The sequence below is a fragment of the Taurulus bubalis genome (genome assembly GCF_910589615.1).
Source record: "Taurulus bubalis genome assembly, chromosome: 18".
NCBI lineage: Eukaryota > Metazoa > Chordata > Actinopteri > Perciformes > Cottidae > Taurulus > Taurulus bubalis.
The window spans coordinates 18,685,035-18,712,705 of record NC_136606.1 but is presented as its reverse complement, the minus strand read 5'-3'; the positions used below and the strand labels follow the sequence as shown (position 1 = coordinate 18,712,705).

The 27,671-nt window shown below is 43.1% G+C and overlaps 1 protein-coding gene across 1 annotated transcript in view; it reads right to left on the bottom strand.

Annotated features, from left to right (window-relative positions):
* LOC306751086 (uncharacterized protein) overlaps window positions 1-27,671 on the bottom strand; it is a 93,513-nt gene that overhangs the window by 59,980 nt on the left and 5,862 nt on the right. The window contains exons 2-3 of the mRNA XM_079234613.1: window positions 12,970-13,158; window positions 10,994-11,050 (exon numbers count right to left, since the gene is read on the bottom strand). Coding sequence (XP_079090739.1) covers window positions 10,994-11,050; window positions 12,970-13,156 — 244 coding nt within the window. The 5' untranslated portion in view covers window positions 13,157-13,158. The remainder of the gene's footprint in view (window positions 1-10,993; window positions 11,051-12,969; window positions 13,159-27,671) is intronic.

Genomic DNA, 27,671 nt, shown 5'->3' with positions numbered 1-27,671 from the left:
TGACAGCGTGAGTTTATCAAACTATACAAAGATGGCGGTGCGCTCAGCTAAGAGTTGGGAGTTGTGGATTCTCAGTCAAATAAAAAGAAGGTGACGTGACCAGGCATTAAAACGGGTCAGGGCTGAAAAAGGTGAGAAGGATATTAACCCTCTAGGGGGGTCCGGGGATATGCTCCCCCGTAAGAAAAATTTAAATATTCCATATTTTAAAGCATCAATCTGATGCATTTTGAGTGTAGTGCAGTGACGGGCGAGTCAGTGCCGAACAGCGTCACTCGTCGAGAAGCTGACAAACTATGATCATTATGAGTTTTAATTATTCTTTTGTCAATACCCAAGTGTACATATATATATATATATATATATATATATATATACACATACACATACACACACACACACACACACACACACACACACACACACACACACACGCACACGCACACACAACCGTTCAAAAGTTTGGGGTCACCCAGACAAATGTTCAGCAATTTCTCGCATGGAATAGCCTTCATCTCTAAGAACAAGAACAGACTGGCGAGTTTCACATGAAAGTTCTCTTTTTCTGGCCATTTTGAGAGTATAATGGAACCCACACATGTGATGCTATGCATTGGGAAGGCCAGTTGTATAGCTTCTCTCACCAGCATAACTGTTTTAAGTTGTGCTAACATAATTGCACAAGGGTTTACTAATCATCCATTAGTCTTCTATGCGATGAGCAAACACAATGTACCATTAGAACACTGAGTGATAGTTGCTGGAAATGGCCTCTATACACCTATGTAGATATTTCATTAAAAACCAGACGTTTCCACCTAGAATAGTCATTTACCACATTAACAATGTAGAGTGTATTTCTGATTAATTTAATGTTATCTTCATTGAAAAAAACAGTGCTTTTCTCTGAAAAATAAGGACATTTCTAAGTGACCCCAAACTTTTGAACGGTAGTGTGTGTGTGTATATATATTTTGTAGACTTAATACTTACAATATGCAATACTGCTATACTATACTGAATATTGTTTTGCTACTACTATATTTCACTTCATAATATTACACTTATATGCCATAATATATATAATGTACCAGCCTTTTTATTTGACCATATTATGTCATACTGTTATACCACTTTACTTTGAGGAGACGTCACTGTTAGTCTAGGTCAGTGATTGTCAACCACTGTGCCGCGGCACACCAGTGTGCCGTGACAGATTGTCAGGTGTGCCGTGAGAAAATTTCCAATTTCACTTAATTGGTCCAAAAAAATATTATTTAGCTACCGCAAATAATTTTCCATTGTTGAGCGCCTGAGCCTGCAATATAGTGGCTGGCCTAGTAGTTTCCTATAGAACAGGTCTGCACCTTGTTCTGCTATTAAACAAACTAAACGGCCGTATGTTATTGATCGTACACGACAGCTTGTAATTTCTGGGTCGCGTCTACAACTCTTTCCGCCCCGATGCGATGCACACAGGAGAGCACACAGTGGACAGAGAGAGCGGCGAAAAATATGTCGCGTGCTTTTCACAATGGGATTTTCTGCTTTAAGCTATCACTATTTTAAGCTATGAGCTCTCATGTTTAAAGCCCAACAGTTAAGGTATTTGTAGGTCAAGACAAACATCCAACAGGCTGCAGCCTGGCGCTCCATCAATGACGTTTCTGACGTTTCTGAGGCTCTGGAAATATTCTTCCAAAAGCCCGAAAAACACACTCAAGTGACAAAGCCTGCTCACTTTGTGGTCATCATTAAAATAAATGAACACTATGTTTCCTTTAAGTCAGTATTTATCAAACTGGGGCGTATTACAGGTGGGGCGCAAGAGGAAATGCTGATTTTACCGTACGCCGTTAATAGGTCACATGCGCATGTACGACTCGCCGATTCTTGTCATTTCGCCAAAAGCCGATCTTTATGAGATCTCCGTGAGGTTGTCTTTTCTGCTGTTGCGTCGCTCAACATGGAGCATGAATTGAGAACTGCTGTATCAAATCTACCTCGTTTTAAAAAGAGTTGTAGAGGAAAGCAGCTCACTGCAGCCACTATTAATGATACAACGTTATGCTCACACATCTGCACTCATTCCGTTTTGCAAAAAAATAGCTTGTTGTTTTCCACAATAAGCTATTTAGTTGTAACTAAATATTAGTTATTTTTTGCACGGATATAACTTTATTTTCATTTTTCTAACAAAGTGATAACACATTTGTTTTTGTCTGATGGAGCAATCTGGTTTAATTGAAAGTGATTTCAATGTTCTATTATTTATAAAAGCACAGATGGAGTCACTAGTACTGTGAAGTATTACTGTCAGTCGCTCCCCCCCCAAAGCTGTAAACCTAGGGGAAACACTAAATACTGTGACATTCTGTAACTTTTTGGGTTGTTGGTGTGCCGCGGGATTTTTTTATTGTAGAAAATGTGCCGCGGCTCAAAAAAGGTTGAAAAACACTGGTCTAGATAGAACACTGAATAATGTTTCCACCAGTAAACCTGAACATGCACCTCTCTCTATGTGACAGCGATTATAACCGCATAACTATATAGATTATAATTAACTAGAGGATACACTTTTTCCTACACGTAGATCTTAAACCCTTAAATATAAACAGGAGCCCGGCCACCCTACGGAGGAAACTCATTTTGTTTTTTTTATTAAAATAAAAGTTGGATAAAATCTCCACTGGTCCTCTCCTTATATGTAGTCAGGTGTCGGTAGGTAAAACTGCAGTGCCGCTGACTCGCCGCTCTCCTGTCTGTCGTCACACGCTGCCACGGACTCTCCGCTGCCAGTAATCTCACTCGCTGTCTCTCCAACAACGTTAGCTAACGTGTTAGAACAATGACTAGCTTGCTATTATTAAACTGGTGGGAGGGAAATGAAGCCGCTGTAGACATCTTAACGCTGATTGGCCAAGACTCGCGACGTCAAAGATCTTCTATTGCTAAGATGATCACGACCTCAGTTTTTTTTTCGTGTCCCACTCCAATCTCAGAAACGGCGGACAGTTGACCCTCCCAAAAACAAAAACTCTTCGGATCTACGTGATTCACATGGATGACATATTTTGGTTTCAAAACGGCGAATTTCGCCGAAAGGTGAGGGATTTTCATATCTGCGTGACGGAAAGCAGGCTAGGGGCCATGTCTGACTTTTCAAAGGCACGAGAGTGCTCACATACACACATAATGATGAAATGAGGTTCACGCACGTGTCGTTGTCTTACAGATGAAACTATCAACGGCCAACATGACCAGCTGTGTGCGCTGGAAAAGAGCAAAAAAAAGCCAGTAGCCATACACAGCCCATGCTCTGTAAATGGTCAGTGGCTCGGGGCCAGAGGCCTGGACCGCATATTTATAGTCTTTTAATTTTGACATTTGAAGCTTCTACCAAGGTTTTGGAAATACGTTTTGAATGTTTTTATGACAGCAGTCCAGATGGTGCAAGTTGCCTTGTCATGGGGACATTGGCCCTAGAGATGTCTGCCTTCTTTATAAAATAATGGGACTACATGGATTTGATAATCCAAAAACCTTGCTGTAAGCAGTTTCATGAAACAGTCATTTGACAGCCGATGTCTCCAAATCTAATAAATCTAAACTGATAAACAGCAGGAATTACAACCTAAAGAGCAATTCACAACCAGTCTGTCCATCTCCTCCGCTCCGTTTCAGCATTATGGACAGCGCCGCACCTACGGCCCTTAATTTAACGAAACTCAATTCACCACATCACAGCAGGACCGCCCACTACATGCTGTTCCTATTGAGCCTCTGGTGTAACACCTTAATACAGTAGATGAATCGTGCTAGATAGATAGATATATACTGTATTCATCCATCGAGAGGAGTTGAAGGTCCTCAGATGATGTATGTCTCCACTGTGTGTGGTGTTGTGTACTGTAGTGTTTGTGGGTCTACGCATTATGTTGCCTGCGCCCTCAGCCTCCATCGCAGTCGCTCTCCTTTTGAGTGTTCCTTCACTCACCCTCTTTAAGGGTAGTGTAGGGGGAACAGCTGTTTGGGGGCGAGGCTCTCTGGGACGATCCCCTCATCCCACATCTGCTTCCACAAAGGAAACGTACATTCTCCCTACATCAGCCAAAGCACAAGTCTCTGAGTCTAAGTAGGCCAGGCTGCCCCACATAAGGCTCTCACACACACACACACACACACACACACACACACACACACACACACACACACACACACACACACACACACACACACACGTGTCCGTGCTGCCAGAGAGGAGAGTACAGGTCAGGTTGATCTCTGGTGGTTACAGCATAGTGGGAGGTAAATCAGGAGCAATACAGCTACCCTTGTGAAATGAAAGTTTAATTATTCAGTTATTATTAATGAATTAATACATGTGCGAAATGACTAAAAACATACGCATCTCAACTTGACCAAATACCTCTAAAGGCAACGACTCACCTGGACTGTGTTTAGTGCTAATTAGCAGATGTTAGCATGCTAAACGAAGGATGGTGAAGATGGAAAGCATTAAACCTGCTACCAGCATGTTAGCTTTGACATTGTGAGCATGTTAGCATTCAGCTCAAAGTACCACTGAGAGCAGTACACCACAGTACACTGTTACAGATAGATAGATCCATTAGCTAAATTCATACTAGTCACAGGGAAAGTGCACAGCAGAAATAAAGGACTTTTAGTGCCTCATAAATGACCAAAAACCCCTTGTGGTTGGAGGTCAAGATGGGAAAGATGATGGTAAATAGGTCTTCAGGGGTCAACCCGAACCCGAGGACCCGTACGGGTTTGGATCTACATTTTATACGGTCAATTGGGTCCTGGGTCTATTTATATACTTACTTTAGATGTTGGTCAATGGTGCTTTTAATTTAAAGACCAATTTAACAGCCCTGTCTATTACATGTACTTGTTCAGCTGTTGTTTCCGTTTCCCTGGAAGTACAATGAGAGCAATGAATAAAACATACTTGGATGATAAAGCTGATTCAGATTGCTCTTGATGCGTGTTGTTTTTCCGTTAAGCTGATAATGATGGATCTCCTTTCATGTTGGGAGCCTGACTTCAGTCAGCCATTGGTTCTGGAGGAGACGCTATTAAATACTGATAGCTGGCAAACATCTTTAGAGACGGCACAATTCTCTTTCATTTCCTTTTGCTACATGCTTTTTTTCTTTAAGCCGCAAAACGAGAGCAAAAATAAATACTGGTTTCTCTTTCCCAAAAAAAAAAAGGAACGAGTAATAAATAAATCGGTTTTGTAACCAAAGAGGCACATCTTTCAGAAGCAATAGAAAACTTGTTTCCCTGCAGCACAAACTAATCTCTAAGCTTTACATTGTAATAGAAATCCACCGCCTCCAAAGGTTACAGCCAGGATGACTAAGAGTCTGATATTAATATATCAGAAAAAGGAAACAAAATTGCACATAATATAAAAGGCTGCGAGTAACAGGAATAGAAAGGGGTAAAAAGAAAGAAAGAAAGAAAGCAATGCAGCAGCAGGTAGACATTAGAGAAGTGGTTTAGTTCAGGTTGGTGAGAAGAAGAAAGAGAAACCCAACAGCCAGGTAAGTGTGTTAAATATCGGTTTATTAGCACAAGGTGCAGGCAGACAACAGAGAGAGGCACGTCTATAAAGAAAGTAAAAGAAAAGGAAATACCTTTTGGAATAAAACACATAACAGTGATCTAAACGTTGTGGCACATGATCACTCTATGCACCCAGGAAGTAGAATAGGGAAAAAGGATATTCAGTCCATGCAGCTGACTTTGACCTCTGAAGCCTTTCATGGAGGTCTTCAGTGACCTTCTGTCCATGATAGTATCACCCGTAATGAGGGGTGCTGTGCCCGTTACAAACACACACAGATGGAAGTGTGTTCACATACAAATCTCTCTGCCAGGCCGAGGACTTGTTACTCTGACTGGTGTTGGCGAGCCGCAGAACGTTAGCACACCTTGTTCACCATCAGAATATAACGGCGGGGAATGGAATTATATTTGGTGTACTCGAGAATGAAAAAAAAGAGATGTTTTTATTCCTTGAAACATCTTGGTTTCTGGTCCAGTCAAAAGTTTTCACAGGGAGGATTTATCTGGCAGAAAGTAGTTCCAAAAAAACGGCAGAATACCAACATGTTTTGATGATATGCACATTTTGGGAATAAGGCATATGAAAAAAAACAACAGCTATTATTTTCTGAGTTTGTTGCACTAGCTTGTAGCTTATGGGACCCTGTCACCTTAATGATACATCCTAAACTTAAAACTTAAACAGTAAACACAAATTTGACTAAATTCACTACGCAACAATAATCTACAACAACAGACACAACAAACACATGTTTGTTAATAGCAACAGTAAACGGGGGTAAGTGACTAATATTAACATGAAAGATTGTCTGAGGTAAGAAGACTAAAGACATACATTAGTACAGTGAAATGGAAAAGAAAGCAGCTCAGAAATCACAGGGACATTCCCTACATTGTTCACACGGATGATTGTCCGCTGAAGGTCTGGCTTTATATCGACTTCTCCAGCTATTTGGTTAAAGGAGGACTGTGCAAAGCGGAGAAAGAGTGCAGGTTTGAACGCTCCGAGGGATTTTCGACGAGCCGATCGTCAAAGTGGGCTGAAGCGTTTAAGAGTTTAATTGAGGAGAAGAAAAACTAAATTGACAAAAATACAAATAGTCCTTGTGTGGGTTAAAATACGAGTCTGTTTGGGTTGTTTGCGTGCAAATGTGCGCCGGTCGCTGGGTGTTGCCGGATCAGGCTCGCAGCGCCGGCCACTCAGTTTGAAAGCTTTCAGACAAGAGGACAAGGGGCTGGCTGCTGGGTGGTCTCTGTCTGTGTGTGTGTGTGTGTGTGTGTGTGTGTGTGTGTGTGTGTGTGTGTGTGTGTGTGTGTGTGTGTGTGTGTGTGTGTGTGTGTGTGTCTGTCTGTGTGTGTGAGAGAGGGTGAGGACGTGAACTTATGAACCTACTGTCTGCTTCAGTGTGACAGTGAGACACAGAGGGGGAGAAACTAGAGGGGCTACAGATGTGCGTGATTGTCGATCTCTTTAGTTCATGCCTCAGCAGCTTTTTGTGTTGTGTGAAGCTGAAATTAATTTGTTTGTATTTTTTGACATTTTTGGACACGTGCACATTATTTGCCAATAATAAGTGATCACAGGCATTGGCTCACAGTGGAAACAAGCAAAAGTGTTGATTTTAGTCCAAGAAGCAAAAAAAACAAACAGACATTGAATTTCAAATTCGACCATTGTGTTTGTCCAAAAACAGTTGTGTGTGTCAGAGACGCCCGGTTTGCCCAGCGGAGTGAATCACATTGTTCCAACACGTTATGTGGAGGAACAGCGTGTGCTGGAGTTGTGACGTGGCCAGAGTGTGTGTGTTTGTGTGTGCACGTATAATGAAGTGTGTGTGTGAGATCTATCATGAGTGAAAGTAATGTGGCATCTCATCCGCATCCTCAGACTTCTCGCCTTCATACTGGTTCAAAGGAGCCATGGGCTGTGTGTGTGTGTGTGTGTGTCTGTGTGGCACAGGGGTGAGGGGAGAGGTGCACAGAAGCTGATTGACGGTCGGCATGGCGATGGAGGCGGGGTCTAGTCCTCTGAAGCATGGGGATTGAGAAAAGGAGGAGGAGAAGAAGAAGAAAACAAACGGAAAGAAGATGGAAGTGTAGTAAACAATTATTGGAGTAAAAAGAGTAGAAAAGTAACACGCGTGCGTCAACGAAAGATGGTTCATTCAAGAGAAGAAAGAAGAAAAGTGGATAAATGAAGAAATCAGAGCATAAATATAAAAAAATATAAGATAATAAATAATAAGAGGAAGGGATGAGGGGGAGAAAAGAAAGGAAGAAAGCAGGTTAGTAAAGCCGTCATAAAATCAACTCGTCAAACAAAAGTCAAACACTTGACCAACATGAGAAACAGCAGGCATCTTATTCTGAAAGTCATCGTCTCTTATTGGTCAAGTGCCTGAGAAGACTTTCTGTAACGTGTACTGTATGTGGCGTGCAGAAGCGTCATGCACCGGAGGAACAGCGTGCAGCATCCCGACACACACACACACACACACACACACACACACACACACACACACACACACACACACACACACACACACACACACACACAGGCTCTGTCAGGATTCGCTCTCAATTCTCTGACCCAGTTACTACTTGTACAGCCTGCGTCGTCTCGACGGTGATGAATGAATCGCACCCTGACGAGGCCAGATGCTCTGCCGACTAAAGCAGGGACGCTACAGAGCCGTCCCATCGCACCCTCGCGTTACACTCTTCTTTTGAAAACAGAGTCGAAGTCAAAACAAGAGCGTCCCTCCAACAGCGCCAAATGCACACTCATGCACACCACTAGCTCTGCAACCGTGGTTACGAGCTGCAGATGCCATGCAAACAGCCGGACAGCTAAAGCGGGGAAACGTGCCAACACACAGACGTCTGGGTTTAACATGCCGGTCACTCCTCCCACTGTCACCAAACAACACGTGCATGAATAAAGGTGTGACAGCTTTGCCCCTCCCACAGTGCACTGATACCAGCTGGCAGGAGAAAACACCCAGTGCCAGTTTAATTCCTGAGCAGATAATAGTTGTTTTTCATTTTGTTTTTAAAGAAGAATGACAGACCAGGTTGGCTGAGGTTACTGCACCACCTACACACACACAGACCGTGTTTAAGAAGTGGACGTAGTCGTGATGTCACCCATTGGTTTGTGGACAACTGTTTTGAAGCCTGACACGAGAGGGTGGAGCGAAGTACAACTGAAATGTTTAGGGGACCAAAGTGTTACAGTTAACTTTCACACTGTGAAAGGGTTAACGTGTCACTCCACTATAGACCCGCAAGTCTGTAGTAGTGGATCTGCACAGGTCAGTTTTAAAGGGTGAGGTGATACATTAAGGCGTGTCCTCTTACAGGCCTGGGCTCTCTCCCTTCACACTACACAACAAGGTTCCACTCACAGAGGTCTAGTCCTAAAGGTAAAATAGTTCCTGTCTGCACAGAGGTTACTGCCACACAGAAAGGGCAGGAACACACAAAGGCAATATAAAAGAAGACAGCTCATCAAATTTAAAGATGGTGCTGTTGACAATTTAACGTTTCAACAACTTGTTGCATTTCATTCAGATTTTACTGAAAAAGAAAAAAAAAACATGTGAAAACGTCTCCCTGTAACCTTCAAGGCTGAAGTGGATTCACTAGTTCATGCACAGCAGCTCTGCACTTGCATGGAGACAAGAACAAGTGAGCCATTATGTTAAAGCTAAGAGATGTGGGAGGTCAGATGAGCTGATTTCCAAAATGTACCACACATAGACACACACACACACTGAAGAAACAGTTTCTCTCTCAGTCTATTTCGGTAAAAGCAGACAGCCAGAGGTGCAGACAGAGATTGCATTCATTAGACACAATACATATTCCTCTCTAGAGCTGCGTCCTTTCTCTGTGGCTCATTATCTCCAATAAGAGATATTTAATCACTTCAGAAGCAAAGAAAGGATTTCTGAGTAGAAGCTTAATTTCCATTTATTAAAAGGAGTGCATTTGATGTTATCGGGGCGACAATTAGACAACCGCCTGTTGTCAATTGAGATGCAAATGACCTACTTCACATTTCACTGATGATTAAAAATTAAGTCTTTACTGATTAGGTCTGTGAGCGAGCCGTAGAAAGGCAGCGATGTACAGTTGTAATGAGTCATCAAGCGGCAACCTCCGGTTCTGCAGACTGAAGCTAATGTGGAAGTGTCTTACACCTGCATTCTCTCTATGGCCACTAGGGGGCGACTCCTCTGGTTGTATAGAAGTCTTTGAGAAAATGACTCTACTTCTATATTGATTTATTCCCTCTCTAGTTTCAAGTATTTCAAGTCTTCTTCAATACAGCATGATGTTCATTTAGTAAATTATGGACATTTATAGACCATAAAGCAGGGTATGCTTTAGGGCGGGGCTACAAAGATGGACAGGTCGCTGCCGCTACCAAAATCGTATATGGCATCTTAAGCTTCATAACATCAGTCCACAAACCAACGGGTGACGTCCTGATGACTACTTCCGTTTCATAAATGAAGTTTAAGGTTTTATCACTAATATTTCGACTGATTTCTGCTTCTCAGAATAAAAACATATACGGCAGGGTGCCTCATCCTTCACTGATAAAACTTGAACGGGTGGAAAACACGCAGTCTACTTCAAGACAGACGATGGCTGTAGCTTACAATCCAAAACACATCGTTGCAGGTTCACTAGACAATGCATCTGGAGGGTCTTATGACAACTAGTCTGAGAATACACCATGAATATGAAACAGTAAAACACTAAATTAGGTTTCTGGAAAGATTTGAGGCAAGAAATACACAATACAGTAACAGACTATTGAATTGATTCATATTTCATCAGCGCTGCCTAGTTTCACAGTTGAATCAGAGTTCACCAGCAGTGATTGACAGCTGGGTTAGAGGCTCCTTGGCTCTGATTGGTTGTTTTTCTTTAATTCCACTAGGAGCACTAAAACGAGGCAGAGGACCAGATTAACCATCTCATTTACTACTGTCAGGCTACACCAACAGTTTGAGCAAATATTTGTTATTGAAGTTACTAAATGTCATGTTATGTTAAGTCCATAATTTAATTTGTTCGACAAAAAAAAAAAAACAGGAATACGGAAGAAGAAACAGGAACACGGAAGAAGAAAGTTGCTACAGTGTTCCTGAGTGTACTGTAATAAAAAAATGTTGTATGTTTGTGAATGTAAATCATAAGAGCAGCGGCCTTGTTCTTTTGAGGATATTCAAAGGATGTTCAAGAGCCATGAGAACAGCTCACATCCCAAAAAAAGAAGGTTGAAAGACCGGAAAAGACCAACAGCCTGTAATTGGTTGATGAGGATGACCAGGTGGCCTTAACCGACGGCAGAGGGGAATTGTGGGATGCTTCTTACCAGGCTTTTGCACACCATGAGCTTCCTGCTTGCCATTCTCCAACGTTGCATCCGTGTCTGCACAGCACACACACACACACACACACACACACACACACACACACACACACACACACACACACACACAGACACATTACTATCCAACTGGGTGCTAATGGCTTGACGAGAACGTGCACGGTATTGGTTTTGTTGGGCGTAAATATGGCAGACTGAGCCTGTAGTCGAATGGAACCCACTGACCCCGGTATCTGAAAGGGCAGCTCGCTATGGACATGTGTGTCGTCTGCCTCTGGACGAGCCCGTTAGCAGCACACAGGCCTGCTGTGGTCAGACTGGGGCAGGCAGAGGGCAGCTCATACTCACTAGTCTCCGTACGACATCTGACTGCTGAATCACTGCACTTCATCTATCTCACACACACACACATCTCACGCACACACACACGGGACACCACAGATCAAACGCTGCGTGCACATCGGGGCACCAGACCGACAACTCTGGTACACAAAAACAAATCTTCCTCCGTCTAGCTCTCCTGCTGACAGAGGACAATAATTCGCCGCCCGCCTCGCCCTGCAGTTTCGGCACTCTGCGCGTCAGCATGTCTGCGTTTGTCCAAATGCACACGCCGTGCCACAGTGGATCACCGGCAACACCACCCACAGCCCGTCCCGCGGCCGGCTGTCACCGACGAGTGCCCACACGCAGTCTGACTGTCTGACCAAAGTGTTGGGGAGGAGGGGGCGACCCAAACCGGCCCGAGAGCCGAGTCAGCCCTGGTTAACTGCCACTTCCTTTTATCTTGTTATTCACTCAGCTGTGTGTTTGATCCGTCTATCTGCTTACACACATTCCTGTGTACCATCTGTGTGTTTCTCTTTATATTGCCTCATGGCAAATTAACCAACTGTGCAAAATAATATCTATAAGATCTATAAGATCTAAAATAATGCATTATATATATATATATATATATATATATATATATATACATACATACACACACACATATAAATAAATAATATATAATATTGTCTAGCGACTCACTCAATTGTGTAAATCAAAAGTTCTTTCAGACATTCTTTTGAGGTAAAAACAAAAGTGACTTTGTTTAGGAGGTGCGTTTGTATTAACACGCTGAAGTCTGTGGACTTATTTTTTTTAACTGTGCAAAATTCATGAACATTTTTTAAATGCAGTAACCGCTGTATTAGTGCTTTGCAGTGCGGCGGCCATTAAGAAGCCAGTAGGACACACGGACACGGACACACACATACACACACACACACACAGCTTCCATGCACATGTTGTGTATCGAATGAAGTACTTCATCCCGACGGTATTGGTGTTGGCATTGTAACTATTTGTAAATGATACAGTTCTAATGCATATGTTTCTAATTAGAATACATTTGTAGCTGAAGACACAATGACATCCAGGCCCATTACTTGGACTCTTTTCTAGTTTACATGAAGGACCTTGGACAGTAGCACTGCGGTGGTTTACCGTCATACGTGTTGACTTTGGAACTAAACCATCTTCACTGGAGCAGCAGGTGGGACATTTGGACCGTAACCGCTCAGTTAAAGCTGCTCTGCTTATCTTCAGGCTGCTATTTTCCCTGCGGCTGAATGGCACCCCGGCAGATCGGAAACGGCAGCCAGTGTGTCCAGTGGTGCCCGTTACTATCAGTCATATATATATATATATATATATATATATATATATATATATATATATATATATATATATATATATATATATATATATATATATCTATCTATCTATCTTACGTGACACAGATTCTCATCCCGTTCAGTGCAGGACGGAATCGGATACAGAGGTGAACGTGATGCAGTTCACGGAGAGATGATTCTCGCCGTGAACTCAGGTTTAATTCTCAGGTTAACTTGAAGCGTTGCGCTCCCACCGGACGCCATCCCCAGCCCCACTGGGCTCTGCCGTATCGGTCTCACCTGCCCTGGTGTCGTCGTTGTCCAGCAGGGGCACGTAGTCCGTCTTCCCCACCGTCTCCCCGACCTGGTCGTCGAAGGCCTCCGCCTCCAGCTGGGCCACGAAGTCCCTTTCCACCGGGCTCTCCGGGCCCGACTGGGGAGCGCCGTCCGTCAGCGCGTCACTCAGACTCAGGTCTAACTCTGCCATAGCTGCACACAAACACACGGAGAACACAGTCAGCACGTTATCACGCTAAACACACAACATGTCCAACAACAATGCTCCTGTCCCTGAAACCCCCCAAAACAACCGTCCCTAATCAGGGGACTCCTTCACAACGAAGGCTGACATGTTGCCAGCAACAGAATGGGTAAGGAGTGTTTCTTTTCGGCTAACCGATAGCCAGTTGTAGATCACTTGCAGGCCCGACCACAGCAGGCGATGACGGTAAAACAAACTTAAAAAATAAAATAGGTTTTTCAAAACTTGTGAGGTCACTGAGCTCTCATGAATGTGTACAATAAAAAAGAGGCTGATGAGTCCGGTAGTATGCCAGAGTAGCCGTGAACAGACAGACATGCACACACACGCGACTGAACGCACGATCTCTTGACAGGCCTGGTGGAGACGATGAATGTGAATCTATGACATTAGTACTTCAATAACCACTTCGATAATGATTAATCCAAATTTCTCAAATTGAATTAATTTACATCTGAAAAAGAAAAGACAAAGTCCCGAGAAGTGATCACGTGGAAATCTGATACACTATTCGCAACTCTATGCGGATTTATTCAATAAATCTTACAAATTGTTCCTTTTCAACCAAATAAAGCCCAGTTTAAACCTCAACCTCAGATACTGTTTTATTCTCATAAGTCTCAAATTTCTGAAAAGTTGGCCCTCTAGAGGTGCAAAGTGTTTACACGACTTTGACAATTTGGAAAGGGAGCGAAAGAGGCGAACCTCGCAGAGGAAATGGAGATGAAAGATGGAAAGATGAAAGATCTGGAGGTAAAGCTGAGGAAGCAAGTGAGTGAGAGATGAAATGGAGAGGAAGAGTGGTGACGGAAGTGAGAAGGCAAGATCAAATTGAATCCAAACCCGATGCAATAACAGAATAAAATAAACTATTTCAGCCTTTTGCATCATCGTGCCCAGGAAGTCTTAAATCTGACAAGCTCTCCTCGAGCACGGGGGAAACCTGATGGGAACCGAACTGAACCCCTGCAGGACCTGGATCCAAATGGTGGCAGGGCAGCCGTTCTGCTGAATCGTGTGTGTACACACACACACACCACCTATCTGCAATGTATGATGTAAAACATGGGTATGTATCTTATATGCAAGTGCCTTAAAAGGGGAATCTAAGAAATTATGTAAAATCGAGAAAATCGACTGAAAAGGACCTCAGTGTTGGAAGAGTTAAAACCTACATGTAATGCCACTTTCTGCCACAAGGAGGCACAGTTCCATCTGGGATTGTGCTGTGTGAAAGACATGCATGCCTTGGTGCAACACTGAAGCAAAATCTGTACCTAAACATGGACACACGCGCACACGCACACACACACACACACACACACACACACACACACACACACACACACACACACACCAGCTCGTCTGGGAGTTCAGATGACCAACAGCCACCAGGGGACTTTCATGAGTCATGGCGTGTCATCTTCCAACTATAATTCCAGATTATCTTGGGCGCCAGCAGCAGCCAGCCTCCCTCTGCTCACCGGGTTTATCCCTCTCATGCCCATCTTTACACTTCCCCTTTTATCGTCTGCGGCGGGAACTTTACATCTCTGCCCCATGTAGGAAGCATCCCTCTCTTTTTGCCTGAGAGCAGTCGGCTTCCTCAAACCGTCAAATTTGACTCCACGGCCCCCTCTGCTGGAGTGAATGCTCATTACCACAGAATAACAGGTGCACATCTTACTGCTTCAGCAGAGAAAAACACTTTGGAGAAAGGCCCCTTTTTCTGGTTCAACATGACAATGATCTAACGCACAGGGCCAGTACGGTTGTTGGTGTGAAAGATCCTGACTGTCCTGCACAGAGACCTGACCTCACCTGACCCCGCCCAACACCTGAGCTGAAGGACTGCGAGCCAGGTCTTACCGCCTGGACCTCAGGAGGACAAGATGATCAGCTGATACAGCGGCGTCGTGTCTCTGTCACAGTTTCAAATGGAAGTCTTACCTGAGCCACACACACACACACACACACACACACACACACACACACACACACACACACACACACGCACACACACACACACACACACACAGAGAGAGAGAGAGAGAAAGAGAGAATTTAGCTGTGTCCTGTCTTTTTCTGAGTGCTAACATTAGCTTTAAACCAATAACTGCACAGTACCTAATAGTTAACAGCACAGTTTAAATGAATGAACAATAACCTGTTGTTATTATTGTTATTACTCTCAAGTACCACACAAATTTGTCTGAAGTCTGCGCTCTCTATGAAGTACCCTCCCAGTTAAATGTTCAAATTATGTTAACTGTCAAAAACACAATCAACATTCAACCACATGGACTGACAGTTTTCCAGTTCGCAAGTTCCTCACTCAGGCAAAGTCTCATGAACTCTGCATGGAGTGAGCAATAGGTGGTTTCTGAGGCCGCAACATAAATAAACTAGATGTGGGCGTACGTATTACGCGGCTGACTGCCAGTGTATCAGGCTAAATGAGCCCCCGGTGCCGGGAGCAGGGTGTGTCGCAGGAAGACTGCTGCCTCCAACCACAAAGCCATGCTGGTCAGAAACACTGCCCCATTTTCCATATTTAACCCCACATCGTCTGTGTGTGTTTAGTACACACTGTGCCAGCTGCTGGGTCAGCCGGCTGATCAATGCCACCCAGTGCACCCCCTGATATGGTTTGAAACACAGTACAGACCCGCCACAGACGGGTTGGAGCTATAGGACTTCAGCGAGGAACAGAAGCTTCTCATTAGTGCGTGTGTGTGTGTGTGCGTTGACCCTAGCGAGGTGCCGTAGTTTGAGCCGAGCTCCTGTTTTCCAAGTTTGGTGTGGCCACTCGGAAATAATCTGAATTCAACAAAGGAAGGAAATGTCGGTTTCCATTGTGTTGGGTGCGAGGGTGTGTGAATGTTCTGTGTGGATTAGTCATGTGTGTTTGCTTCTCTGTTGGCTGTTATTTGGATATTTAAAAAAAATAAGTGCTGTTTCCACTATAGCCCGACCAAGACTGGGAGCTCTACTGATATGTGGGAGTTAAAATAATCTTTTTTTTGTTTGTTTTATTTTCCAACAAAATTAACCTTAATTAAATGAAGTAAGGGATGAATGAGATTTAGGGACGAATGATGATTTCCAGGGCTAAATTAATAAGCAAATAAGTTCCCTCCAAACACAAAGGAAGGTCTGCACTACAATGACTGTCCTTAAACCGTTACCTACTCATCTGGTCTCAAGGTGGATAATTATCATTTGCATTTTCTCCCAATTTCTTTTCTCTCACTGTGACAACCTAAAGATCTAGGTTTATTAATATTATTATCTGCCTGTCTGTCTGTTACCGTCCTCGTCAGTCTAAATAGGTGTGTATCTTTAGGTGTGTATCTTACGAACGGTTTGGAGGAGGTGAAGGTGGGAGGAAGAAGAGGGTGGTGAGGGAAACAAGGGGAGGAGCAGCAACCTCATTTGTGTCTGTCATTTGTGCAAAACTTCAATAAAAAAGTGAAATAAAGAAAATAAATTCAGGTCACATTACAATCAGGCTTAATCGTACAGCGAGTGTCCACATGGTAGACCCCGTCTCTGCCGTGTGAACATGATGGAGAGAATATCTGTCAATCTACAGGGAGTGAAAGAGACGGACGGAGAGAAACGAGTGATGAGTGTGTGTGTGTGTGTGTGTGAGTGTGTGGGGTTTTCCATAAGCTTCACCGTGGCAGGACACCAACTTAGCTCCTATAGTGGCTGTCAGGGCAATATGATGTAACACTCAAGACCTAATCCCCCCCCCCCAAAAAAAAAACACACTCCTCGTGTCCCTTTAATATACGACAACACAATGTAATGCCTTGCTTGATTAATCCCCATGAAGGTCGGGGGTGAGAAGGAGCCTTGGATCCTGTTGCTCAAGGACACTTCAGCACTGAGGAGCCTCCCTGAACTGCTGCTGCTACCGGGTCTGACTCTTTGTTTAATACCAAAGAACAAATCTGCATGACCTGGATTTGAACTCCACTTCCTTGCAGAACAAACAGGGTTGTAACAATAAGATCATTTACTATCCTTAAATCATTAACCCTTCATCACTTCTCAGCAAACGCTCGACTCGACTCCTCTGACTTGATGCTAATGAGGCCCAGGACACACACAGCTCCAGGCCGGCTGCTGGGACGTCTAGCTCGCTCAAAACTGTGCCTCCGAGCAAGGCACTGCAGCCACGACTGTTATCGCCAACTGTAATCATCTCAGACATGAAAAGACAAATGCCTCTTTACTGGTGAAGCATGGCTGAAGTTAAGTAAGAGAAAAGGGAGCGTGTGTGCGCGTGAGATCACTTCCCAGAAACGCTGCATGGTCAACGTCATACACAAAGAGATATTCTCATGCTGCTATTACTGCCTTCAGGTACTCCAGCTCTACTGCTTGAAGGGTTTTGGGTGTGTGCAGTGGCCAATGTGGCTGTAAAAACAACCACAGAGGGCGGATTCAGCATCCCCACATTACCACTATGTGTTAGGGATGTCACGATACTAGTGATTTAGGAGCCAATACCAGTGAAACTCCACGATTCTTGATACCGAATTGGATAGGACCAGAGTTCTGTGGTTGTCACCGAGTAGATAACCACCTGTAATGACAAGACTCACTCTCATGACTCACATTTCCATTTGACAAGCCAACTGTTTAACTAGTTTATCCAGACCACTTTATTGGAGGACACACAGAGCGAGCATGGGAGGTCAGAAGTGAACCAGGAAGTAAAGACTATGTGATAAGCAATATGCTGATAACTGCAGGGTTTATTACATCTGCCTGCTTCAGACTGCATGATAGCTCTTTCTCTAACAGAAACTGAAATGAACTTATCGCAAATAGATTTAAATAATCTTTCGGAAAAATGTGAGAAGACATCTATTATCTCTTTCAAAAACTGAAAAATAAACACCACGTAAAGAGCTCCATTGGGCATGTTGATGTCTCAAAATAGTACGCAGAACATAGGTGCTTTTTCAACACAATTAAAGAGAAGATTAATTAATTTGTTTACGCCCGCGCTACGAGACTGGCACCATCCCCCTTATTATCTGTGACTGCTCACAATGGGATATTAATTATAGTTATACAAAGCACTCCACGTAGACAAAAAAAAAGAAGAGAAAAGGTACTGACTCAGGTGTTATTAGGAGTGGAGTGTGTAGTGTGTAGTGTGTATTTAAGTAGACAGCCTCAACATGGTCTGGAAAAACAAAGTGTTCAGAGGCCTGGGCCTGGAGCCACCGTGTGGAAAGCCCGCCTCTGATGTCACTTTCTAAGAGAGGTGGGACACTTCCTCCAACCGCTCAGCTTACTCGCTTGCCGTGTGTGTGTGTGTGTGTGTGTGTGTGTGTGTGAGAGAGAGAGAGAGACTGAATGAGAGCTGGCTTGTACCGCTGCTTGAATGCTCCTCTTATTCCTCAATTATGCAGGTTTAGTTCCCCGTCCACTCCTGTTCTTCTCCAGACCCAGGATCTGTCATTAAATGTGCATGTGGAAGACGGTATACCATATGGATGTTCTAATTGTCACCGGGTGCACAACTTTGTTTTGCGCGTGTTTGAGACCATTTCCTGTTTTTTTTTTCTTCTGAAGGCACACTTCTGTCTTTTGTTCCAGCTGATCTACAGAGACAGCTGATGACGGACTTTTAGCCACACACACGCACACGCAGGCACGCACACACACGCACACACACACACACGCACACGCACACACACGCACACGCACACACACACAGGAGCCTTTTGTCTCAACCAGTTATATGGAACAACGCTCTGATTCTAACCTTATTAAAAGTATTCATACCGTTTTTTTCTAGGGTTTGGTAACATACTACAATATTGAATGAGATATTATGTATAAAATATGAATGTGCTGACTCCTTATCACCTTGTAAAAGAATAAGGATGACAACACATTCATCTGCTGAACCAACTGGTCTAAGTAATAATTACTGGGTGACTCAGCGGTTTCCAAAATCACATTAACTTAAGAGAGAGAACAGCTGCCTCAAATCTGCAACTTAAAGAATATAATTGAACTTGACTGCTGTTAAACCAGCAATTAACACAACTAGTCACGCTAGTTTATTACTCATAGCGAAATTTAAAAATAGAAAAGCCCAATGTGGATGTCATCCTATAGGTAGCTCTGAAAGGAAGAGGGTCATATGAGGGTCACCAACTGTGAAACCCATGGAACTAAATCCCACCGCAGCGCTTCTGTCTGTGTGGGACTATGAGAGACTTCTGGGAAAAGGGCCAACAAACACGTACTCGCACACAGTTGGTTTACATGAAAGCAGAAGCGGGGTGGACCAAGTTATCTGATCCCTGTTCACACCCTGTAAATCACAACTCCAAGTACACCCACAGGGCGATCCTCCATCCTGTCATGTTGAGGTGTCAGATCATTAAAAACCACACATTCCTGTGTGCACTGGAAGAAGTATTCAACTGGGTGTTCTGCAGCTAGTTTGCACAAACAAGGATTCATTTTTAAAACCTGATTGCATCGTGGTTTAACTCAAAGTCCTGTTGCACCAAACTTTAGAACTAGTTTGGGTTCACCTTTCGCTCCTTTAATTTGACCAACAACCTTTTATGACAAAGGAGGAGAAATTAGGAGGAAATTAGGAGGAAATTAGGAGGAAATTAGGCGCTCCTCTGCCCAGCCATCATCAGTACCGTTCGGCTAACTAACTGACTTTTTAGATCACTAGCAAACAATGTCATGTTTTGTTGAGGAATACAGAGCAGCTGAGTCCGCACACACAAATGTATTTATTTGTTCCAACTGGGGTAAGCAAGCACCTCCATATTGATTAAACACTAGTTAAGTTTGGTTTAAACTTGAATTTACTAAACCGAGATTAGTTGTTAATTGTGCAACAGAGCTCTGCTTAATTTGAAATCTAAACTTACTCATTTTAAACATAGTTTTGCTGAAGTCTGATTAGAATTTATATTTGATTACAATAATACCAGTTGGAGCAACTCATCCTAAATTAAATTGAATCACGTACTGGTGGCACTGTAAGATAGGTGCCAATCACCTGACTGATGGAAGACAATACAATGGTAAATATCTTATGTTAATATTGTTTATTTGTGTGTGTGTGTGTGTGTGTGTGTGTGTGTGTGTGTGTGTGTGTGTGTGTGTGTGTGTGTGTGTGTGTGTGTGTGTGTGTGTGTGTGTCTATCCTACAGTCCAGCTGCCATCGTACTAATCTCACAGAGATGCTATCGCTGACATTCCTAGCGGGCCATTCAAGCGACTTCATCAAGCCACACACAATCACAGCGTTTTGTCAATGCCCCCTGACACAAGCACTCACACAGACACACAGAGCTGTAACTACAACAACAACAAAAAGGAATTGATTACAAATTAGATTAAGAAGTAACAAAGTAAATTTACTGCAGTACTTTGTTTTAAAAGTGAAACTTGTTAAAGCCTTAACTATTTTATTTATTGAATGTAAATCCTCCTCACACTCCGTCATGGTGAGGAGGATCCCACCTCCGGCATCTGCGATTTCACAACATCAGAGAGGTGTCGAACCTGTGGAGAAACATGTGTGGCTGCTCCCAGTGAATCAAACACTGCTACAAGGAAGCGCCGTAAGAAAAGCTATTCCTCTTGGAGCTGGTATCTGGTGCACGAGCCGGTGGTGAGGTTGGAAAAAGTCAATTAGGGCTGCAACTAACGATTATTTTAATAATCGATTAATCGGTTGATTATTTTTTCGATTAATCGGATAAAAAAAGCAAAAAGCATTAATTTCCAACCTTTATTAAAAAACAGAAGTAACAGTGCAAAACATGTTCAGAAAGCACTAACAGGTTGCTCCTTGAACATCCCTGAGCTGTTAATTAAACAAATTAGATTAAAATGGACTAACACTAAAAACATACACATGTATGTTTTACATCTGCCAAATGTGAGCCCTTTTTTTACTGTAATTGATCTCCTTGGAGCAGAGGCTGCTTTATCATACCCTGCTTTATCAATATGTATGAAACACTGGGTCAGAGGGAAGCTGTACTGCTCCTCTCACGTCTGTTTTGACCGAAACCTCCAGGCCCAGCTCCACCTCATCTCAGCTCTGCATCAAGCTGTGCTACATATAGAGCGTCCTCTTCCTTAAACTATTTAATTCTGGGTTTCTTACGACCACGAAATGACGTTGTTGGCTAAGCCCAACTACGTGATTTGATTCAGTCTACTTTGAGTAAAAAAACAACCTGCTGCCAGATCCGCCAGTGAGCCGATTTAACGTTAACGAGTGACAGCGTGAACTGAACCAGACCGGGTTGGTGACGACATGTTTCACCACGTTACGGTTTTTTACAAGCAAGACGGAACATAAAGTAACTTTAACGACAATACACAACCCAAACAAGTTAGAGGGAAATGAAGCCGTTGTAGACATCTTAACGCTGATTGGCCAAGACTCTACACGTCACATCCAAGATGTTCTACTTTTGCTAAGATCACGACCTCAGCGTTTCTCAGTCTCTCACTCCAATCTCAGACACGCTGGCGGCCAGTTGCTCTGCGGCGCTCTTTTTTTTTTCTCCGCGACTTTATGACTGCCGTAATAATCGCGACACAACGAATCGATAATGAAATTCGTTGCCAACACTTTTGCTAATCGATTTTTATCGATTCGTTGTTGCAGCCCTAAAGTCAATTCATTTTGGGGACTCATTATTTAAAATAAACTAAATAAATGAATGCAGGGGTTTTATAAGCTTGTAAATAAAAACATATTTCACTGTATTAAATGCAGTTCATAGTCAGTGATCACAACAATTCAGAGCATAAAATGAGGCCACACCTTTATTTATTAATTATGGAATGTTCGCTGCTGATACAAAGTGGATCAGTGTCCTGACACACCTAGACACACCCAGATACACACACACACATAACAGCATGTACTCTGAGACATAATCGCTGCACATCTGACAAAACAAAAGTAGCACACACGCTTCTCTCATTACACAGTTCGACCCCTCAATTACCGGCCAACACGGGAATATGTGGAACCTGACTGTCTCGTGCTGCGTTCACACCAAACGCTTGTGAATGTTACTCCCGCTTGAAAGGGGGCGTGGCTTATCTCTGTAAAAACAGCTACTGTTTCCGCCATTCACCATGGAAATAACCACTAGTTCTGCTTTATACTTGTTGTGTCAATTCCACATACATCGGAAGATCAAACTCCATCGTGTCTGGGTTCATAATAAAAACAGTGTCACGTAATTTTCTTTTTGCCGCCAGAGTTGGATAATTTCACACACGCGCACGCACGCACGCACGCACACACACACACACACACACACACACACACACACACACACACACACACACACACACACACACACACACACACACACATACAGTTGTTTATGTAAGAAGCTGGTGGTAAATTCGCCATCAGTCTCTTTAGAGAGAGAGAGAGAATGCCCTACAGGCCTCTGGTTTGTTATAGGACCCAGGGAGTGGCAACGAAGGTAGGTGTGTGTGTGTCTGTGAGTGAGAGAGTGAGTGTGAAAAATAGAGACATACACACACTGCGTTGTCATTAGTCTCAGGAGGATCACTGTACAGGTGCAGTTCAGTGATCTCAGAACCATGTTAAGGCAATGGCACTGTGTGTGTGAGTCCATGTGTGTCTGTGTGTGCATAAATCTATCAATGTGGTAAATGCAGAATAGGACGCAGTTGCAGAGCTAAGAACGTTTCTCTGTTGTGGGTACTTTACTTGCACTTTAAATGTCCTGTATTTAGCCCCAGGGCCAATGTTTCTGTAGTCATAAAGTCCCTGCTAGGACTATTCCAATGTCTATTTTATCAAAGAAAATATGATAAAACATATTTGTCGATGAGTTTCTTGCCAGGATGGAAATTTAAAGTAGGCTGAGAAAACAGAACTTTAAAAGTGTAACAATTCTTGTAAATTAATTTAAAAAAAATGTTAAAAATAAATCTGTGTAAGCAGAATGAATTATAAATAAATGTCTTAACGAACTACCATCACACACATGATGGTAGTATATTGAGTGAGTAGGTGACTGATGCAGACAACAATTTGAAACTGGTCCAGGCAGCTCCTCTAAATGAGCTGCAATGGCAGCTCCTCACTAAATGCTCCTTTCTGCCCATGACAGGCTCATTTTTATTATGCGTCTGACTTCTTGACTCACTTCTTCCAGTCTGTCTGTTGCTGTGTCTAACTAAGTCTCACTCAACGAGAAGTCTCGTTCCACAATCCCGCGTCACATCCACATTGTCCAAATTGCCTAATCTTTGAGACAGCACCAAACGACACTTTCTGCACTCTAACACAACAACAACACCGGGACTCATCTCTCCAACTATCAATGTGCTTCAACTGTTGCTTGTCACTAAAATGAGAATATCTGGTCCACCTTAAAAGGTCAGCCCACCTTGTGAGCCAGGACCAAAGCTGTGGCTAACTTTGGGGGCTAACCCCCTTAACTTTAATCAGCAAGCAGCAACGCGGGAACTTAGCCTGAACTACGCACACACTTTGACAAAGCCAGTTAAACTGTATGAAGCACACTCAAACCGGTGTTTGAACACCGTCTGTCACAACCAGAAACCAACCCAACTCTAACGTACACTCTACAACAACGTACAATCAACAGACTAAAATATTAATACACCGAATAGCAATTTTCATGAAAAGTCGAAGACTAAAACTGAAACAAACTCAGGTGGTGCAAGATGGAGTAAAGTGGATGTGATCACATGGTGACACAACCAAAACCAGCATTGCTCCCCACATGGGAATTGCAGGGCTGACCGACTCACAAGAGCACAACAGGCAGGTATAAAAAGACAAGTCACGCTCTACACTTAAAAGTCTGCTCTCAGCAAACCTTTTCCTATATTGTCTCTCACACACACACACACACACACACACACACACACACACACACACACACACACACACACACACACACACACACAGAGAGAGAGAGGAATGTGGTGGCGCACATTTTTGGAAGCTTTTTTCACATAAAAGTGATGGCAGCCTGGCTGAAGTGTATTTTTAAAGAGTTGGAATTATGCTCTTTGGAATAATTAAACAGGAAGTGTAATAACGGGCCAAACAGTGTGTCATCTGCATATTGTCAGACTTTTTGTCACAGTTTCTGTTGACATATTTGATTTAGGAATGATAGATGAAATAGTGTATAAATCAAAGTCATGGCCTGACGCTGGCCACGGGGGTCTTGGTCAGTTCAGAGGCTACTACAGTGTGTGACCATCTGAACATGTTCACTGTGAACAGGGCTGGTCGATGTCCTCTATGTCAGGCATTGAATCAAATGCCCATAAAAAAAACATTGACTTTGAGATGAGGGAACCAGAGGTGAAAAAATGCTGACTCATTCCTCAGGAGCACTCTATTGGGAACATGTGTAAATACACTTCAGTAGTTTATACTGTCTTTTTAAAGTTCATAAAATTGTTGTTACACTTTCATACTGACAGTTATTAAAGAATGTGTTTTGTTACGATTAATGAACCAATGGATGTTGCGTCAGTGACATGAAAACACAAAGATGCATCAAAGATCCAAACTGGTTAAATGTGTCTGACTAAATGTCCAAAATTAGTTTTGATTCGCCGCCGACGCTGCAACACTGTGTTCTCTCTAAGATATTAGGGACACTAATGTGCTCATTATGTGTTCATAATGGGGCGGGGCTGCCACACAGCCATCACAATGCAAACACACACTGTAACAAATTGAACCCTTAATTTCCACTTTGCCATCAACCCTCTCTTCCGGATGCGACACCATCAGATGAGGCTGATGTGACTTGGACCGAAATAGTCTGATGACGCAAGAGTACACACTATCCTGGAAGTGTGTGCGTGTGTGCGTGTGTGTGTGTGTGTGTGCGTGTGTCTTCATGCACTGGCTATACTTGACTTTAACATATGCTCATAAATGTGTGCTGTTATGTCTCATAATAATTGTACGTACATGTCAGGAATCGTTGTATAGAAAGTGCTGACAGGCCGTTCTGAGGCAGTTTTAGGTCTTTTTCAACAGAAGGAGTGAGTGTATGCGTGTGTGTGTAAGATCATTATGTAATACCATAACTTATGCATGGCATCCCACATATAGTACATAATGAATAGTGTGCCTTATGTGGATTAATAATGCAGAGGCTATGTCAGTCTGTGAGGGCTTTCCCATGTAACTTTCAGAAGTACTCACAATCTTTGCCGTCACTGAAACCGTGTGCGTGCGTGTGCATGTGTGTGCATCTGTGTGCGTGAAGATACACAGAGCTCTGCTTTCCTAATCAGTGGCGATGTGAAATCACAACACCTTCCAAAATCTGTAAAGTAGCTGGCTGCCGGGTAGAGGAGAGGAGGGCTCTATTGATCCTCTGATGGGAAGAAATCGATGCTGCTGAGGAGGAGAAGAAGGTGGTTGCCACGGGAAAGGAGAGATGAGTGGGTGAGGACGCATGAGAACAAAAGGAGTGAGGGATGAGAATAGAAAGAAAAACAGCACGTTGGACAGAAACCGGATAAGAACAATTACAAAGACATTTAGCATGCTGGCTAGCTAGCTCACCTCATGGCACTTGCTTATGATATGGTGAACATAGCAGATAACCCGTTTATTTCCATTTTATTCACATTTTTATTAATTCCTTAAAGTTGTTCTGATACGAGCATCAGTAATCCCTCCGATACAGCCTAAAAAGATGGACCGAGCCTCAACAAGTACGGGAGTCTATGCATTTCTATATTACATGATCATAACATTTATCAGCTCATTTATACTACACAGAAACAAAAACAACACGCGTCACTGGCTACCTGATTGGCCGATCGATCTGTACATCCTGCACATGTACAAACGAGCACTACACACGTGGTTAAACGCTCGATGTTAGCCGCCAGCAGCCGATGGGCAGCACCGTCCTGCTTTTAAGATAGATATTAGAGATGGAATGACGACCCGCTTAGCTTTCTAACACCAGCTCTAATTAGTTTATAATGCAGGCTCCTATGCTGCTATAATACATAAACTACTAATGCCAAGATTAGTTGTTTTTTTATAAGCAAGTATTTCAAATAAGCTGTTATTTCCTTAACATTTTAATTGAAAATCAAGGCCGGTTGAAAGTATTTCTGAGAAGGTTTCTGGTGGAAGAAGTTAGTCTTGTTAATTAGAGAGAAAGAAAATAGGAATCGGCAGGTCAGACCTGAAAAAAAGATCATAATGAACAAGCAATTGGTGCATCTCTTAGTCACATGGGTTTGTACAATATCACACTGCAAGCTGCAGCATGGCTCTCATACAGCGTCCACAGCTTGCGATTGCTCTGCTCTCGGTTTATTAATTTATTAATTAGTGACTTTAATAGTGTGGCACCACTTCCTTCTTTCAGGACCAATTTTGTTGAGACAAACGGGGCCAGCAGTTTCAATTCTTCAAATTACTTTCAGGAAGTATATTTGTGTTTTCTGCACTAAAATGTCTCTATACGTTTAGACTTCAGAGTTTATGTTGTATATTATACACACACACACACACACACACACACACACAAACACACACACAGGTATATATAAACCAATATTGTGTTGTCGCACATGTGTGTGGATCAGTCAGTGGTCTCTTGATTTTGACTCAATTCACAGAGCTCCTCTTTAGGTAACGTTAATATGCGCCCTGCGTGTGTGTGTGTGTGTGTGTGTGTGTGTGTGTCCTGCTGCTCTCACATCCATACAGTGCCTTGATGGAACTCACAGAGGGCCTGTTTGAGGTTGAGTGAAAGGGCTAGTGTTTAACCGTGTGTGTGTGTGTGTGTGTGTGTGTGTGTGTGTGTGTGTGTGTGTGTGTGTGTGTGAGAGCGGATTTCTGGCTCTCAGGTCAAGTTAGTATGATTCAACACTTGCTGCAGTCCATTAGTGTGCAACTTAGTGAGCAGCGAGACGAACAGACAGACAGACAGGTAGAGATGTCCTCCCCCTCCCTTTGGAAAGATATGCAGCAGCGGTGGCTGAATGAATCCCCTGTGTGTCCCCATGGCTTCACCCACACACACAATTTCTATGGTCTATTGTTGCAGAGTGAGGCTGAACACATCGCAATGGAATGCAATGCAATACACAGACACACACACTAATCCCAAAACAAACAATGTCACACAGGTAGTGGACACACTCATCCAGGGCTAGGAAATGTCAGCGGGTATTTGCTCGTGTGTGTGTGTGTGTGTGTGTGTGTGTGTGTGTGTGTGTGTGTGTGTGTGTGTGTGTGTGTGTGTGTGTGTGTATGTGTCAGTCACACTGCAGCTTCGTCTGCTGAAACAACACTATAGTGGATTCTATTCTTTAAATTCCTTACATTCCTAACTATTTGTACACAGATATTTGGGGTCCA